The 20,238-nt window shown below is 31.0% G+C and overlaps 1 protein-coding gene across 1 annotated transcript; it reads left to right on the top strand.

Moving 5' to 3' along the window:
- Positions 1 to 2,730: 2,730 nt before the first annotated feature.
- On the top strand, positions 2,731 to 18,485 carry LOC123290852 (proton-associated sugar transporter A). Its single transcript, XM_044871198.1, has 9 exons — positions 2,731 to 2,980; positions 5,427 to 5,689; positions 7,056 to 7,361; positions 8,690 to 8,791; positions 9,952 to 10,181; positions 11,936 to 12,172; positions 14,621 to 14,751; positions 16,267 to 16,441; positions 18,182 to 18,485. The coding sequence occupies exons 1-9, from the start codon at positions 2,757 to 2,759 to the stop codon at positions 18,410 to 18,412; spliced, it is 1,899 nt and encodes a 632-aa protein (XP_044727133.1). The 5' UTR covers positions 2,731 to 2,756; the 3' UTR covers positions 18,413 to 18,485.
- The last annotated feature ends 1,753 nt before the right edge of the window (positions 18,486 to 20,238 follow it).

Genomic DNA, 20,238 nt, shown 5'->3' with positions numbered 1-20,238 from the left:
TTGTTCGTACTCTTTCTTTTAACTAACTTCCTCCGATTTTTCCAAAGTATATTTTCTTAAAAACCATTATTTTTCAAAACCCTGTTGAGACTAAGATATATTGGAAAAGAGAATACAGATTTTAGTGAAATTATTTGCATGGTTTTTGAATGTAAGAATAATAAACGCAGATTCATTACTTTTGAATAATTCTGTACCTACATAAACAAACATACATAATAGATAAATAACGCTGTAGGTATTACAATATGTAAGAATTATAAACACAGGTTCATTACTTTTGAATAATTTTGTACTTATAATAACAAAGCTAGTGATGGGACGAATATTCGCATTCGCAAAAAACGACTCGAATGTTTTTGACAAAAAATCATCATCATTCTGTATCATAAATTGTAAAATATCACCAAACTTCACTAATATGTACTTTACTCATATTTTAAGATTACTTTATAATCACTGTTAAATTTGAATGTTGGGCAAATGCAATTATAATCAGGTTAGGTTAGGTTAGGTTAGGATATATTGGTTGCCCACGAAGGACACGCTTAGGCTATAGAGCCAATTGTGATACCATATATGTTACCACCTTTTCCGCTAATTTCATTTATCAGCTCCTCAATTTCAGAGGCTAAGTGCACCTCCTTCATGCATATACCATGCACTACACCAGCCCATCGCAACTATTATTTAAATTAATTTTTGTTGCGATGGCGGGAATCGAACCAGGCTTCCCTGGGCATACCGCGGACGGAATTGGTTACGCCTTAACCAGCTGAGCTACCAGGGCGACAATTATAAGACTCTTCTCAAATAAAAAAAATAATAAATTTGGCTTTGAATGGACTTAAGTCCATATAATTATATGGCTTGTTTTTAATGGACTTAAATGACGGACTCTTTTAATGAAGAATTATATGTATTAACTCGCCCCATGAGGAATTCTGTTCCCGTGGCTACCGTAAACCAATGGCTGGCTAATCTATACTCCTGGCTAAAAAACAACAACAAATTTCGTAGAAAATTGCTGGAAAAAATCAAAAGTTATTAAATTAATATTAAGAGAACAGAGAACATGTTTTAAAAATAGTTTCATTTGAAAAGTCTTTACAGTTGCTGATTCAATTCTTAATGATATCTTCAGTATTAGGAAAATATCTATAAAAACTGTTACATTCGTATCATGTTTGCCTGATACACTTATTATCATTTTATTAGATATTTTTCGTGAAAATTATTTATTTATTTATTATTTTATTAGCCTGTTTTTTCCTAAGCGGTACAATTTTAGTTCGTGAGTATATTTTTCATCAGAAGCCAACATGATAAGCTTGAAAATCAGAGGTGAATCATGAAATTTAATACAAAAACAAGTGAAAACAAACAATTGACTGAGTTAATTGTTGAAATACCATGCATAGTCAGTGTTGATTTCTTTATCACATTACACATACAAACATGTGACACATACATAACTAATAAAGTATAGTACATATGTAAATGACTTTATAGGTTTCTGCATTACCGACCGACATTTAGTGTATAGTTTGTACACATATTATAAAATTTCCGCCTAATTGGCGCCCTCACGGGTAAACAGTGATGTTTACGAAAAAATGTTTCAAACAAAAGTTGTTTAATTTTTGATAAGGAACATTTTTTATATTTAAACTTTTGTTCTATCTCTAACGGTTTATAAGATGGGTCCTACGGACCCAAGACCCAATTGACCTATGATGCTCATTTACGAGCTTGACCTCACTTTTTACGTCCTGAGTACGCTGTAAAAATTTCAGCTCGATATCATTTTTCGTTTTTGAGTTATCGTGTCCACAGACGGACGGACGGACGGACAACCGGAAATGGACTAATTAGGTGATTCTATGAACACCTATGACAAAATTTTTTTCCTAGCATCATTATTTTTAAGCGTTACAAACTTGGGACTAAACTTAATATACTATGTATATTTCATATATGCATGGTATAATAAGGAAGATAAGATAAAAGGATTAATTAAGTTAATACATTAGAATTTGTGAGCGCTTCAATTGAAAGTTAACATTCGCATTCGCGAATATAGAAAATTCTACATTCGCCCCATCACTAGTACATACAATAACAAACATACATAATAAACAAATAACATTGTAGGTATTACAATTAGCGTAATCACTTTTATACATTTCGACGCATCTTCTTATCTATATATTACTATGTATCTCTGTATTTTCTATATAAATATCAGATACGATGCTTGGTGACGTTTACAGACGCCCAAACCGATACCGATGCCATGACGTGCTTTATATAACTTCTTGCAGAATACTTACATATATCAACGTAAAAAAATAGTGAAATACTTCGAAACATATTGTTGTCTATGTTATCATTTTTTTTTTAAATAATTCAGTGATAATTAAAATGAAGTGACTAAAAGAAACTAAACTTTAAAAAAAAACTACTTTTTTTTCAAGATATTAAATATTTTTTTATTTGAATGTGTTAAATTTTATTTGAATTTGAACATTAAACAATGCACGATCATCAAAAACTTTTAAGTCATCTTTTTATAACTGAACTGAAGCCGATCAAATGATGATAAAAAAAATTTCTTCACTATCAATGATTCTAACTGCGTCTATTGAATTTTTTTTTTTTAAATAATAAAATAGTTTAATTAAGTAAATCCTAGAAAAATAATTAAAATATGTTTTGTTAATTGTGTTTGTTTGAGAAAATTTTCTATTTTCAATATGGTGGATAAATTACATGAATATCAAGGATGTATTGGACAATTTCATACAATACGAGATCGTATACGTAACCGTTGGTGTGAATGGAAAGAAGCACATCCTCAAGGAGTTGCAGCAACAATACGTGGTTATTTAGATCCATCCAGACCTGGATCAACGCCACCACCGTCGAATCAAGATGATACAAATGCAATAGAATCTGAGGATTATTCACATGTTTATAGGTATGTAAATATAATTTACTAGATTTTAAGGTAGTTTTGGCGCCAAGGCAATTTTTAAATTTAGGCTTGAAATTATTTGTACCATATTTTCAACTCTTATTATGAATTTTATTATAAGTTCATGAATGTAGACGAAAAACAAGAATACATATAATACGATATCTTCCTTGGCTTTCGAAATATCGAAATCTAAACAATAAAACAGAAATTCCAATTTTCAATATTTTGAAAATTACTACGGATATCGAAAAATTTTATTCTTACTTTTCAAAATTGAAAATATATTTTTTTTTTAATCTGTGTCCCCACTACCATGCTCATACATCCTTAATTAGTCGGGCATAACGTGTTTTTTTTTGTTTTCAATAATTTATTAAGGTTTTAACTTTAATTTAAATAGTTTTTTTTTTTTAATTTCCACCAACTAGTTTTAGAGAAATCTATGAAAACTTATCATCCATCTACCGTTTTACCATAAAAACAATGTTAAATATGACTACTTTTGAAGTCATTTATTTATTTAAATAATCGGACAACCTCCCTATAATTTTCAGAAATGATTTGGAATAATTCCAACTTCATATTACAAAAAATCAAGTTTTTTATTTAAAATTGCCTTGGTTAACGCACACATCCTTAATCGGGGCTTTTTGGATTGATGTGATTTTGTGGCAGGTGATAAATCCTCCTTAATTACACAATCGTCAGCCCATTATGAAGTATTATGTCTATGATTCTAAGAAAATGGATGTTTAAGCCTGCCTCGTCTGTCGAATTTATAAAAAAAATTTTTAATATTTTCTTGTTTCGGTTTTCTGTCAGAGAAACTGTTCTGTCAGAGTTGTTTCCTTGACTGACACCGACTATAAAAATAACAATAATTGTAACTACATTTTATCATTGTTATTTTTTTAATTTTTAGGGCATATTAATTTATTGACTATTTAACCGATATATCTTCTAATATTTATTTTTTTAAAAATGGTAGGTAATAACTTAACTTTTAAAACAAATGTTTATGTTGCACTATTGCAACCACCGGGTGCCAGGTTTATAAAAAGAGGTATGCAAAAACGGCGTCTATCCGTTTAAATTTTCTTTACGATAAAAAAAAAAAAAAAACAATTTAACAAGGAAGATAGGAAGTTTAATTATCTACAGTAAAGTTTATTACCATTTTTGGTATAAAGTGCACGGTTATGGAGATATTCGTCGAAACGGTTTTTCTCAAAATGGTAGCACTTCCGCCCTCTATTTTTGCAAGTATTTTTTGCATTTACATTCAGTATGTGATATTGAACCTATTTAAATAAAAAAATAACTCCTGTAATTTAATGCAAGAAAAATTTCTCAATTTTCTGTAGTTAAAATAACAACATTGAACGCGCGCGCAATAACTTCAAAAATATTAATTTTAGAAATAAAAGTTTCTCGTAAAAGTTTTTGGAAATTTGTTGATTTAAAAGTATTATAAACTAAAAAAAATGTTTAAATAATTGGCGTATATTAATATTTTATGAAATATTAGCGGAATTTATTTAATTGTCTATAAATATTGCAATTTTTTAAATGCTAAAAATGCTTCTGGCAAGTTTTTCTGTATTTTTACGACCCTTATCTCTATATTTCAATAATTTGACCTTGTTGACTAGATTATACTTAGTTAATTGTTGAAATACCATGCATAATCAGCGTTGATTTCTTTATCACATAACACATACATGCATGTGACACATAGATACATAACTGATATTCATGTATAGTACATACCATAAAACTTCTACCAAATTGGCGCCCCCACGGGTAAACAATGATGTTTACGAAAAAATGTTTCAAACAAAAGTTGTTTAATTTTTGATAAGGAACATTTTTTACATTTAAACTTTTGTTCTATCTCTAACGGTTTACAAGATGGATCCTACGGACCCAAGACCCAATTGACCTATGATGCTCATTTACGAACTCGACCTCACTTACGTCCTGAGTACGCTGTAAAAATTTCAGCTCGATATCTTTTTTCGTTTTTGTGTTATCGTGTCCACAGACGGACGGACGGACGGACGGACGGACAACCGAAAATGGACTAATTAGGTGATTCTATGAACACCTATAGCAAAATTTTGTGCGTAGCATCAATATTTTTAAGCGTTACAAACTTGGGACGAAACTTAATATACTATGTATATTTCATATATACATGGTATAACTACAGGCATAAACGGAAATTCATCACTGTCCTAGTTTAACCCACACAACAGTTTGAAAATGGGATATGTTATTTTAATTTTTTCTTTAACTTAAAAAAAGTCTTAACAAAAATTTGGGATTATATAAGTTCAAATATTGAAATAAGAACTGCTCTTATTTATTCGGATTTAAGAGCATAATAGTCCGTTTTTCAAAACAAAAATAATGAAGGAAGTTTTTAAATGTTACATTAAATCAGACGTAAAACAAGAAAGGAGCTAATACGAGTATCGGCTGCCGTAATGGGTATAGAATTTTCATATGCAGCAGAAACTGCATTCGTTTCGCCTACGTTATTAAAAATTGGAGTTTCACATCAGCATATGACGCTTGTATGGGCTTTATCACCATTGGTTGGATTTTTTTGTACACCTATACTTGGATCGTTAAGTGATCGATGTCGCCTATTATTGGGACGAAGGCGTCCATTTATTATACTACTATCAATTGGAGTATTTTTAGGTAAGAAAGGTTTTGTATTTTAAAGTATTGTAAATATTCACAGTTAGTCTCAGAAACAAAACACTAAAAACGGCTAAAGTTCGAAAAAATTGAACAGTAAGTCAGATTTGAATGCGCTTTTTGGCATTCGATTCGTTAGAGTGTCCGAAAATTTTGTGACCCAAATTGATTTATTAGAAATTAAAAATCTGAAATTTGCATAAATAATATTTTCAAAAAGTTAGAATTCCGCACCAAAAGTAAAAATCTATTAAAAAGTGAAACAGTCATTTTTGAGTTCCTGTAGCAGTCTATAGGTGAAGACATTTTTTAAATTGGTTAAGTAGTGAACTAAAAAATGACGGTTTGTATATATTTTCATACAAACTTTCATCTCTTTTTTCAACCCTTTTAGGGAATGAATTTCTTAAAATCTTTTCTTAAATATCACCTACAGTATTAAATCAATATTCTCTCGAAATTTTAAACTTCTATCATTAGCGATTTAGGATGCATGTCGATATATCCGCCGGGAGACGGGACACTGCCTTTTCCCCCTTCAGATCATTTTCCCCTCTGATAGGTCTCATTTTCAATAAAATACAGTTAAAAACTATTAGTTGAGCAAACTATAAATTAAACAAGTGAAAACAAACAATTGACTGAGTTAATTGTTGAAATACCATGTATAGGCAGTGTTGATAACTCTATCACATTTCACATACATACATATCTGACATATTTAACTGATATTCTCATATAATGCGCAAGTGTTGAGGCGCAATCGTTTGTTTTTTTGACGTCACGTAAATAACAAAAGATATTCATTTTGATATTCCTATATTAATACATACTATAAAATTTGCACCTAATTAACGCCCTCGTGGGTAAACAGTGATGTTTACAAAAAAATGTTTCAAACAAAAGTTTTTTATTTTTTTATAAGCAACATTTTTTACATTTAAACTTTTGTTCTATCTCTAACGGTTTACAAGATGGGTCCTACGGACCCAAGACCCAATTGACCTATGATGCTCAATTACGAACTTGACCTGACTTTTTACGTCCTGAGTACGCTGTAAAAATTTCAGATCGATATCTTTTTTCGTTTTTGAGTTATCTTGTCCACAGACGGACGGACGGACGGACGGACAACCGAAAATGGATTAATTAGGTGATTCTATGAACACCTATACCAAAATTTTGTTCGTAGCATCAATATTTTTAAGCGTTACAAACTTGAGACGAAACTTAATATACTATGTATATTTCATATATACATGGTATAAAAAGTAATAATATTTGTAAAACAATGTTAAAAATTCGTTTATAAAATGAAAAATAATATTTCGTACTGTATTTAAAGTATATACTTAAAAATTTCTAGGATTAATATTAGTACCAAATGGAGAAGATTTGGGTTATGCAATGGGTGATTCTTATCCAAAATATTTTAATTTTACTCAACCAAAAAAAGTATTACCGCATCGAACCTCAGCATATAGCAGTGAATCTATAAGTGAAACTGTATTGTCCGAGAACACAACGGATATTGTGCCTCATAATCCACACTATGAAAATTCACATCCTTGGGGTGTGTTTTTTACAATTTTGGGTACTGTGTTACTCGATTTTGATGCAGATGCATGCCAAAGTCCTTCAAGAGCATATTTATTGGATGTTTGTATTCCAGGTAAGAATTATTAACACAGGCAATCGAAATAAATTTTGAGTTAAAAAATTACGTAGATGAGAGACCCCACAAGATTAGATAGGAAAATGGCTTCTTGTAAAACTTTTTCTAACCCACCTTAATATGTTCTTTGGATCATTCTGATCAAAAGTTCTCACGGCCACAAATTTTTTTGTGATTTTTCGAACTTAGGGGTATATGGTAGGGGAGCTGGTAACAGTTTTTATGTCATCATTTGAGGAAGGTTGAGAACACATTTTATCGATAGTACTGATCCAATTCATGAATAAGTTATTAGTCTAGGCACACCAAACGCATTGCAGGGCCCTGCCGCAGGGCTTATCGCAAAAAAAATTTTAAGTGTACAATTTGACCAAAGGTAAAATTTATTTTTAACGATTAATTAAAGTCAAAGAAAAGAGAAAATTCAAGTCTCCCATTCGAAATATAATGTAAAATGCGCCTTCCTAGGTGTTAGATATTGCAAAAGAAATTTTAAAATGTACAAATTGACCAAAGTTCAGCTTTTTTCAGTAGATAGTTGGTGTAATAAGTACATGTAAAAGAATCGTCTTGCATTAAATTACAGTTGCAAATATCGTCTTCCCATTTGTTAGACATTGCAAAAATAATTTTAATATGTACAAATTGACCAATGTTGAGCTTTTGTTAGCAGATAGTTGATGTAGTAAGTAAACGGAAAATCATCGTTTTCCATTAAATTACAGTTACAAGCATCGGCTTCCCAGAAAAGACTTCAAGCTCATGGAAGACAATGTTTGAAACTGTAATTCACAATAAATTTCCGTTTATTTATTACGTAAACTATCTACTCAGAAAAGCTCAACCTTGGTCAAATTTTACATTTTAAAATTACTTTTGCAATATCTAACACGTGGGAAGACGATGATCGCAACTTTCATTTAATGGAAGACGATAATATATTCGTAACTTTAACACACACAGAAAGCCATTTTCTTATCTAATAGTGTGGGGTCCTTTGGTTATATTTAGTTTAAAGGATGTAAGATAATAATTTCAATGACTTTGTAAACTCTTAAAATTATTCGAAAACTGATTTTTTTGTGTTAATTTTCAATTTTAGAATTTTTCTGGCACTTTATGATACAGGGCCAATAAATTTTTATATTACATCATATCCTCCTCCTAATTTAATTATAATTTACAAACTATAACCAGACTTTCATCTTATTCAAGTATTTTTGAGTTCAAGCTGAATGTTTGACTCGATTGTCTGCACTATATGAATAATTTTTTGTATATAAGTTACAAAGACATTTTTTTTTAAATTTATAATAAATTTTTAGAGGATCATGCAAAAGGCTTGAGCACATTTACAATAATGGCCGGTTTAGGTGGATTTATGGGCTATGCGCTAGGTGGAATCAATTGGGACGTAACTTTTATAGGTAAAAATACATCAGAATATTATTCTTTTTTGGATTCGTAGATGCTTTACTGACAAATTATTTCAAATTTTGTATGCATACTTGTTAGAAAGATCTCTATGCAACAGTGATCAATAAGAAGGCAGGATTTTCTCCAACAAACTACGCTCAATTTTTTTTAAAAACTAAAAAACACGCATTTGTAACTAGCTTAACTTAAAGGTAAAAAATAATTTATTTAAATTCAAAAAAATCATTTTATCGTAAAAAAGCGTGGGGTGCTAAATTTCAAATACTGAATTGTAAAAATTTTATAGACTGATATTGGTAAAATTAAAGTCATTATAACATATCTTAAAAAGCACCCCACGCTTTTTAACGATTAAATAATTTTTTTGAATTTAAAGAAATTATTTTTTTACGTTTTAGCTCAGCTAGTTACAAAAACGTGTTTTTTAGTTTTTTTAAACTATTATTTATTTTGTGTTTTTTACTTTTTTAAACTATTATTTGTTTATCAAATATTCAGTATAAATATGGTGGGAGCGCAAATAAATGTATATATTTTCAGATATGGAAATCATTAATCCTGTAAATCCTGAGCAGGATAATCAAATAAACTTATAAAATTGTTGTATTGGCATCCGTCATTGATAAGTATGCCAATTTTCCAGTTAATCCGTAGTTTTGAAGGAGGTCAAAATCATGTTCAATGTTTCCGGTACATACTAACATACTAACATACTAACATACTAACATACTAACATACTAACATACTAACATACTAACATACTAACATACTAACATACTAACATACTAACATACTAACATACTAACATACTAACATACTAACATACTAACATACTAACATACTAACATACTAACATACTAACATACTAACATACGTAGAAAGCTTATAAAATTGTGTTAAAATAAATAATATCTAATAATATGTTCAAAATTTTTTAGTAAATATTTTATCATTAAGTATACATCGATGAAGTATACTGCCCCGAAAAATTTTAAATATCGGAATTTTAGGAAATGCAGAGAAATTTTATTTATTTTATTGATATGATCTTTAAAAGCGTACACGGGATGCAAAAATATTTTTACAAGAAATTGAGCATGTTCCATTAACGATATGAATAAATTTTTATTAAAATATTGTTTTTGTTTAGGTGCACTTTTTGGCGGACACGTTCGAGCTGTTTTTACATTAATTACAATTATTTTCGTTGGTTGTGTTTCATACACAGTAACCAGTTTTAATGAAATTCCCTTACCACTATTAGAAAAAGAACAACGAATTCATTTAAAATTAACACGAAAAAAATCATCTTTGTCATCCATTGAAACGGACCGAATAATTGCAAGTACATCAGATTTAAAATATGGAACCAACGAGGAGGTAAAACTATTATTTTAAACTCAGTAACGGAACAACCACAACACTAGTAATGGGATGGGATCAGAAGTTGATGGAATCAGAAGTAAATGTTTATCTAAAAATATTCTCTATTAAAAAAAAAATTTTGAGATTCCCTTAACAAAACATTTTTTAAAAATTGAAGCTATCTTTTAGTAATATTAAAATTCGATAAAAAAATTCCCAGATTTTATTTTATTATTTTCAGTTTGTTTTCTATTTGTTATATTGTTATAACTTTGATGTCAATGGGGAAGTCGATGCCTAGAAAAAACCGTTATCCGCGGAGGGCCCCATTTATTAGAATCAAAGTTTAGATTATTACAGAGACGGAATAATGAATGGCGATAAGCAGCTCACCCGGAAAACGGGTTTTACTGACGACGATTTCACCGACCACGCAGAAAATACCTTTGTTCGAATTTTTATATCGACCTTTCCCGTGGTAAATAATGTTTTTTTTTCTCAACCAGAGCTACTATCAAACATTTGGTAGCAAATCTGAAACGAAAGTATGATAATGTTAGCTTATTAGACTTATATGCAATACTTTGTCCAATAACCTGGATGTTTTCAGCCCCTTGGATAAGAACTGCCCCAACATCTTACATCTTTGACCTTCCCACCTTCCCATATCAGCTTGTTGTATAACTTGATGAGCATAATACTAAAGCCGTTTTTCGCCTACAATGTTACTTTTTTATATCGCAAAAAAATTCGAACGTTCTTTGAACGAAATTTTTCTGATTATTTCATACAAAACTCACAGCATTAGTGCAATAAGTATTGCGTGTATGATACTGTTATAAAATTGAATGACTCAACTCATACACTCGTTTGATATTGAAAACTGAAAAGGATCTTCCGTTTAAATGACTTGACTGAAACACCGCATTTTTTCTCCATAAAAAGTTTTGAAGAGTTACCAGTCCTTCGTTTATAATTTTCAACCGAAATAATAATACACGCAACCCCAATTTTTCACATTAAGCCATCAAATTCTGCATTTCAACAAAAGTGTTTCAAACAAAAGTTGTCCTTTTTTACATTTAAATTCTTGTTCGATCTCTAACGGTTTAACATAAAACTAACTAAAAATTTTAATATTTCTGAAAACCAAGTAAATTTTTCAAGCATCATCTCAAAAACTATTAGACATGTTGAGGAGATGAGTGTTGGTTTAAATTGTTTCAAATTTAATATAATTTCAAAATGATGACTAATGTCAAAAGCTCATAGTTTTTGAATTAAACTACAAAAACTTAAAAGTCCGAAAATTTTTCAGTTTTTAACGGATTACGCAGGCAGTATAACTTTATTTGATGCGCGTTTTCAGTTGTTTATTTTGTAATATTTGACTGGCGTGCATATCCAATATCCTTTAAATTTATGTTTTCAATATCATATATGCAATATTAATTACATCAACGTTGTAAATTTTGTATGAAATGATTAGAAGAAAACCTTTCGTTCAAAAACTGTTCAAAACTTCCAATGCTTACCTTCTTCGTTCGATTTGTAATTGGACGATTTGCAATATTTATAAAAATAGTTATTATCTTTTGAAATCGGGAATAACCCACCTTGTATCTTTACCTCGAACTGCAAGTTTTTTATACATTTGTCCAATTGCTCAAAATTTTATTTTAGGAAGATTATTAAACAATTTACTTGGTTGTTCCGCAACTGATTCTTCATATTCTACTGAAATAAGTAACTAAAATGAATTTCTTAAGGTAAAAACGCCTGGTGAAAATGAAAATGACGTTGAAATCAATGTAGATAATCCATCAATATTACCCCAAAGTGAGGAAGTGGCAAGTTTACGAGAATATTTACAGAGTATTGTCTATATGCCATGGTCATTACGTATGCTATGTTTGACAAACTTATTCTGTTGGATGGCTCATGTCTGTTATTCCTTATATTTTACTGATTTTGTAGGAGAAGCTGTTTTTGGTGGTGATCCAAAAGTATTTATCATTTTGTTTGCATCGATTAAGTTGGTAGTCTCTTGCGATAAATAAAAAAAAATGATAATGGTCTAAGATCCGGCATTCGAAAATTTTCGATGGAAATAACATTAAATAGATTTATATTTCTTAACACAAACTATTTAGGAATGCCATTGCGAGTCCTACTGCTTTTAATATTAATTAATTGATTAATTATCAATTATTTTATAATTTATCTTTTGCATTTTAATAGAATTTCACAAGTATCATACCACAGAATATTGCACTCGAAACCTTATTATAACAGGCAGCGCTCTTTATTACTGCTACGGTTATCTGTAGCCAGGTGTATGCAGGTAACCGCAGTAGCCTCTAATTGAAACTTGACACAATTTAAAATTATGACATCAGCATCCCCATATGCAAATTTTTATAAAATAAAAACGCCGTTCGTTTGATAACGATTTGCCAACGTTTGCACTTGTCCACCCAAACACACAAAATTTCAATACTAAATTTTGAGCAAATTAAAATATAATTCATCATCCCCTAACTCAATAATACAACCTAATATAAATGCTTGGATTAAATAATGTATCCATTTTTGGCAAACGTAAAAAAATGTTAGTACAATATTCTGAAAATAAATTTTTCATCGTGTACTTTTTCATCTATAAAATAAAACGCTAAAAACACACATTCGAGAATATCAAATAAAATAGAAATCAAAAAATAAAATATTGAAGAAGAAAAAAAAATTCAAAAGCTATATACCCGAATAAAAATGGATATAAATATGTAGTGGAAATATTCTCTCACGTTAGTCTTTTTCTACAGTTAAATCATTATTTTGAACTAACTTCGTGGTCACTTCAGATTAATATTTATTTATACCAAATATCTTGTTTCATTTTTAATTAAAATGTCGAAAAGAAAGTGTGAACAGAGTTCTGGTCGTTTTTCCTACATTTGTGGACAGTTTATATTTTCAAAACTAGAGAAGGAAAATTTTAGATTCGTGACAAAGTGCGTATCTTCATTATTTTGGATTTCCTGTTGCCTGCCAAGAATAAAAATGGATGCCTCATGTAATGTGTGAAAATTGGTGAATGGATTATTCTAGTGATTATCAGGAAATTATTACTAGAGTAAATAAATAATTATTTTGTCTATATAAACAATAACACAACTTTCAACTTTTTTAAACAACTAACAAAATTTTTCTTGTTTTGAATTACAATTGCCTAACATGTCTAGAAACTGAATTTATTGAAGCAGGTCTAAATTAACAGATACAGCGATCCTTAAAAAAAATTGAAAAAAGTACAAAAAATATCGTTATAAATTAAAAGATTAATAAATTTTAACATAATGGCATTAATTTTAAAGTGTCCATTATTATAAAATATTTGAGCTAAAAAAAATAGGTCTAATTTGATTAGTGACTTTTCTTTGTCTTTTGTGCGACGTTGAGTCTTCGTTTTTTAGGAACCCACAAAAGTCGGCCATCATAGCAGGACCCCATCGTCCTTGGTATCTTATTCCTATTGTTCGCACATCGTTGTGGAACCTCTCTCCTTACCCATCACTAACCGCACCAAGATTATCAGAAAAAAGTCTAAATGAGAGTGTAGAAAAATAATTATGAGCGACATTATATGGGTCACGATGCTGATGGCAAAACTGGATATTTTATTTTATTTTTATTCTTCTACGGAGTATACGGAGACACTGCTCGTTCAAAATTAGCAATCATTTATGTGCTTGGAAGGCTCTCGCCACAACATAGGAACTGCACAAGGCATTTTCTCTTGTTTACTTTTCATCATGTAACAAGAAATACAACACATTTGAGGTGTCCACGACAATTCAAGATCTCCAATCCTAAATCCAAAATAAGCTGATTTTATCACTTTCGTAATTTTTATTAGATTAGTCACTACTTAATATCCGCATACGTAAACATTTATTTGGTGGATTTTTACAACGTCTTCCTTGATCACTATCTCTATTTTTATGCATAAAACATCTGTATAATTTAATTTGATATAATTCCACAAAAAAACTTTTTGATTCGTAATATTTTGAATAATCTATTGTGAGGACTTGTGCAAAGTAGCCTAATTCTTGCGTACTTGTGAAGCATGAAATAAAACTGATATTAGACCTTTGCTTTCCCAACACTTTGATGACTTGATGTGAAGGTGAGGGTAGTGCAACAAATATATATTATTACTGTTCTGGTTGTCAAACCTCTGTTTCCTAATTAACAACTTTCAACTCGGGTATAAAAAGCCTTGTAAACTAGTGTAAGTAGAAATTACTATAATGAAATGTAACATCTCTTATATCGAATAAATTCGATTAATTTTTCTTCCTAAAATTTCATTTCGTGGAAGAGACCACCAGCTTAATCGATGTTAATTTATTAATAGTTACAATTATAATTGTTCATTATTCGTACAGGCTATGGAAGGTACAGTATCACATGAGTTATATGAGCAAGGTGTACGATTTGGTTGCTGGGGGATGTCCATGTATTCGTTATCGTGTGCATGTTATTCATTCGTAATCGAAAAATTGATAAAACGATTCAGGTAATTTTAAATATATTTTTCTAATTCTATTAGTTTTCTTCCATGTTCTGTCACTCTAGGCATTCAGCTTAAGAACATATTCTTTTTAAGAACAATTTAAGGTGGAAAATGCATTTATCTAAAACTCAATAATAAAGGTTTGGGTAATATTAAATTTAATAGTTTACTAACTGTAATGACAGCTAACCCTAGTGACGCAGTTGGTTAAAGCATAACCAATTCTGAACGCGGTATACCTAAGTTACTTAACATAAAAATTAATTTCGTTAATTGGTGTGATGGACTTGTGTAGTGCATAGTATACGCATAAAGAAGGTAAAATGAAATCATCAGCGAAGAAGGTGGTAAAACATATACATGGTATCACAATAGGCTCTATGCCCTACGTGTATCCCTATAATAACCAGTCAATTCAATCAAACCTAACTATTATAACCGATGTTGCCCAAGTAAATTCCTCAATCTTATTTAACATATTATCCATTACTCATTCGGTGGACTTCTCCAACTTTATAAACATCATCACAAAATATTCCCTCTTGCCTTTATGATCCCCATAAGACCTTCTTGGCCCCCTTACCTTAGACAATAAATACGCACTCAAGCTGATTTCGCTTTTCCGTATGAATGATCATTGCTCTAAGTATGAAAAAGTATATACTTTAGGCTTTCACCCTTAAAATGAGACCAAAGACGCGTAAGTGAAGTCACGAGTTCGCTTTGGATTTCGGTCTCACAGCTCGCAACGCTCACAACATGAGATTTACATCCCTTAAAGAATAATATACATATGCTAGCATACCATGTAGAAAATAACACGTTATTTAAATTTATTTAATAAAAAAGTTCTCTTGCTAAACATTGACTTTAGCTAACCTAGGTGAGCAGTAATTATGGTTAAATTGTAAAAATATTTCACAGATTTGTTGAAAACAAATTGGTTTGAAACCTTTCCCCAAATTTTGAATATTTAAAAAATATTGTTTCGAAAATGACAGCCTGAGGATTGTGGTTTTACGGTTAGAATTTTTAGTAAATATTTTTTCCCGTACGATTTACAATTAAAATTCGAATTATCCCCTAATCCGAAAATTGTTTATACCGTTCAAGTTGTCATCTCTGAAACTATGTAACTTTTAAATAAAATAAAATAAATTTGAGGAAAAATATCCTTTTGGGCAAACTTTTGCTCACTTTAGTGTTGGACAAAATACTACAATGTCGGAGAGTCGAGTAGTAACGCAGCTCTTTGAATCCGTCCGTGCTTAGCGTTGTTAAACTACTTGATTACTTTGCCTGGACAGCTATTGTGCTATAAAAAACCATTCTCGGAAAATGTAAGCTGGTTCTTTTACTATTAACCATATCCGATTGGTATACCTGTACCCCTCGTTATATTTAAAGTGTTTGATTTCTATACAGTCTTCCACAACTCCACTACACCCGGTTTTTAATAATTTCTGTTGCAGTCTCTGATACTACTTAGGATATTTTAATAATCTGTCTTATTTTTAGAGCAAAACCTGTATACATCGGTGGTCTTCTGGTGTATAGTAGTGGAATGTGTTTGATGGCGCTTACAAAACATAAAATTGGAGTGATTTTATTTAGTTGGTCAGCGGGTGTTATGTACTCAACGTTATTTACAATGCCTTATTTATTAATTGCGCATTATCACGCTTATGGCACGGTAAGTGATTTGGTTATTCAATATGAAATTAAAATTGGCTTTAGACCATTTCCTGTTTTCATGAAATTGGTCTAGATACTAATCTGGGCTTAAAACGTTTTTCTTTATCTCTTTCGATAGCTCGTTTTGTAGGTAACCAATCAAAAAATAGCTAAAGCAAATGTGGTAGAGTTTGAAGGGGGGCATCATGTTCTGGCAACAGATTAGACCTAGTTCTTCGGGTTTATACTTAAAACGACTTAAAAATATATCGTTATTGCATTTAATCGAAAGAAAACACGCTTACTAAGAAAAAATACTTTAGCCAAAAGTTGTCAAGGGCAATAGAAGACATTCGCCTGTGTCCATGACTTTGACCTACAATTATCGATATACTATGACCTAACCTGTGTCCATGACTTTAACCTACAATTAGTGTATTTTCTTTCGATTAAATGCAATAATATCTTATTTTTAAGTTGCATAACATCCATAACTAACATTTTTCAAAAAAATGTTTTAAACAAAAATGGTTAGTTTTTTTACGAGGACAAACTTTCTAATTTAAGAGCTAAATTGGCTGTTAAGGAAACCCGAAGAACTAGGTCCAACCTGATGTAAGAACATGGTGTCCGTCATCATACTTTGCAACTTTTCTTTAAGTTATTTTTTGATTGGGTAACTACAAAACGTCATTATAGAATAAAATGGCCCGCCCTGCATAATTGAAACAGACTATGAGACCACATAGCAGAAATAGTGATCTCTAGATCGAGTACTTAGAGAACCCGGGCTCGAGACTTGGCCTCTGTGTAATTTTTTATTTATTCTACTAATAATAAAAATAATAATGGAGTTTAACCTCCGTTTCTCAGATCACATCTATAACAGAGGCCACCCACATTATCATTTTTAATATTTATTTATTTGTTAAACTACTCCGAATATACTATTAATATTATGATGTAGATGGAGTCGGTTACTTCGTTCTTATCCAAGCGACGATAGTGTGATCAATTTACCGCCCCGTTAACTTTTTTGTTCACACTGCTGCTGTCTGCAAGTTAAGATGCCTTAACAGGCTCGGTTACTAGCCAGTTAATTTGTTCAAATGAAAAACGTTATGTGCGTTTCCCATTGAAATGTACAGTCTCACCCTTATATGTTAATTGGTATAATTTGTTGCAATAGCAAAAGCTATTACAAGTGACATGTATGAGGGCATTTGAGTTATAAAAATATTCAATAACAACAAAATTTTAAATAAATATAAAAATTACTTCTATGTAATTTTTTCGTTTCTTTCGTAATGTGGGTTTTTTATCGAAGTGTACAGCCTCAACCTCCTAGGTTCAGTTGAATAATGTGTTGAGATAGAAAAAGCTAAAGTCCCTCAAAGTATCATGCATGAGGGACTTTAACGTGTATAAAGTGCACAAAAATTTGAAACAAATGTAAAAATTCGTAATAAAAATAAGCAATTAGTACAAAAGCTTTTTCTCCACGGCCCTGTTTGTATCGATTTGCCATCAAGTCAAACACCATACATCAAGTCAAACAGTGCCGCAGTTACACCTGTGGTGCAACTTAAGCAAACTTAGCCCGGTTGACACTGTCGGTTTTTTCTTTGTCTTCGTAAATATCCTGGGAGCCTTTTGACAATCAAATTTTATTAATGCCAAAATAAAAAAACTAGCTTTTTTTGGTGAAGACTCCTGCAATGCATTAATTAATAAAAGTGTTTTTTTTTTAATAATATAGTTCGAAATTGATGAAAATGGGCAAGCTAGTATGGGAAGTCAAGTACGTGGTCTTGGTACTGATATTGCAGTTGTAAGTAGTATGGTATTTTTAGCCCAATTTATATTGTCTATGTGTATGGGCACAATTGTTGCATTATCCGGAACAACAACAGCGGTGGTTGTGGTCGCGTGTACATTGAGTTTATTTGGAGCGTTAGCAGCTACTCAAGTTATGTACTTAGACTTGTAATAATTCATTTGTAAATGTTACTTAAATGTATTCTATTTAAGATTGTTAAATAAATAAATGTTTCTTGTTTTTATTTTTTGGCATTATCCTTTGACATATATACACAACTCAATTCATTAACATTTATGAACCAAGCTACCTTAATACAAACTGATAAGTCATGATAAACTTAAATAGTCTAATCAACAAGTTCAAATTGGTGAACTATAAAAATACTGGTGGTAAAAATATGTGTAATAGGTTGTTGGATTCGAAATGATGTCTAGAAAAATGTGCCTGAAGCATTTTTAGCATATAAAAAATTGCAAAATTTATACACAATTAAATATGAAAAAAAGGTATTCGTTTTTCGCCATTTTTTCCTAAAATATTAATATTTAAGAAATTTAAAAAAAAAGATTCTTAAAATTTCCAATAAACAACTCCAACTCCCGGAAGTCTATCTCCATTATTTATAATTTTAATTTAACGCTAATAATAGATCTTTTTACGGAAACCTGATTGGCTCACTGTCAACTTATGAAAAAGTGGCACTACACTAGCTAATTTTTTTAATGTGTACTCACAAGTATAAAACCAACTTTTTAAAAGTCACTAATTCACTTTCAACAAGTGCACTTGTGACTTGTGGTATTATGGAAACGAACCTTTTTGAAGATGTCAGTCGGCGATAAATTTTCAACGATAATAAATTCTTTAGAGTGTCTAGAATACAGCATAATAAAAAAAAGACCCATTTTTAGCTTTCAATTTAAATTTTGGATCGGAACCACCAAATAATCCCAGTTTTCGTGAAAATTTCGGGATTTCTTTTTACTCGTAATGTAATTTCAATTAAATTGATACATTTTTTCGTAATCATATATTGACATCTAACCTCATCATTATCTAACCTCAAAAGTAGCGTTGTAACAAACGAATGTAAACCTGGTGTGGGTACCGGGACACAGGAAATTGAGAAGCCGACGAGCCTACTAATGCTGCCGAACATAAGTATCAATAGGCATCCATGAGTGCCGGTCGCGAACTGCAAACTGCTCCTTAAAGAGAATATATTTAAAGGCGTCAACTTTAGATGGAGGGAGGAACGTACTTGTGACACTACAAGGCAGATATAGCACTACAAGACAGATCTAATATCGCTTCCAAGGGCCTCTATCATTGAAGTTGTTGCGGCTATTACAGGACACTGGCTGGGCGGTAGGCATGCTGTTCTCCTAGACCTAACAGTGTATCTCATCTTCTCTGTCACTGCCTAGCTCTTGCCATGAGGAGATGAACTTAGTTGAGCCGGCCTCTCTTGGACGACCTTTTTTATTCTATATGGTGGTAAAAAATAAATGATCTCAGCTAACAGGACTGAATATATTTTTTTTATTTCCTTTTTCGATGTTAATACAATAAAGTTCGACAATGAATGCTTTACTGACGTACCGCCCTTGTATCAGTTGGTTTTCAGTTGGAATTCAGTGCATGAAGGAGATGTAAACCACCTCTGAAAATAATTGACGAGCTGAAACAATTAGTGGAAGAGATGGGAAAACACATATTTGGTATCACAATGGGACTATGGCCTAAGTGTGTACCTCGTGGGTTGCCAATTCAACCTAACCTAACTAAACCTAAATGAATCACGATGGAAATAGTTTGTTTAAACACTGGTTTAGCAGACATAATGGGAAAAAGTTCTTTGAGTTATCCCCCCTCTTATTTACAAGCAGAAAATTGGCGCAAGCCTCAAAAAACTCTTTTTAGATGCAAATATGAAGAGATTAAAACCTTCTACATCTTGCCCAAATTTACCAGGAAGTTATAAGTCTGGCATC

This window comes from Chrysoperla carnea, chromosome 1, assembly GCF_905475395.1.
Source record: "Chrysoperla carnea chromosome 1, inChrCarn1.1, whole genome shotgun sequence".
Lineage (NCBI taxonomy): Eukaryota > Metazoa > Arthropoda > Insecta > Neuroptera > Chrysopidae > Chrysoperla > Chrysoperla carnea.
Note: the sequence above shows the minus strand (reverse complement) of the source record. Positions and strands in the feature narration are given on the sequence as shown.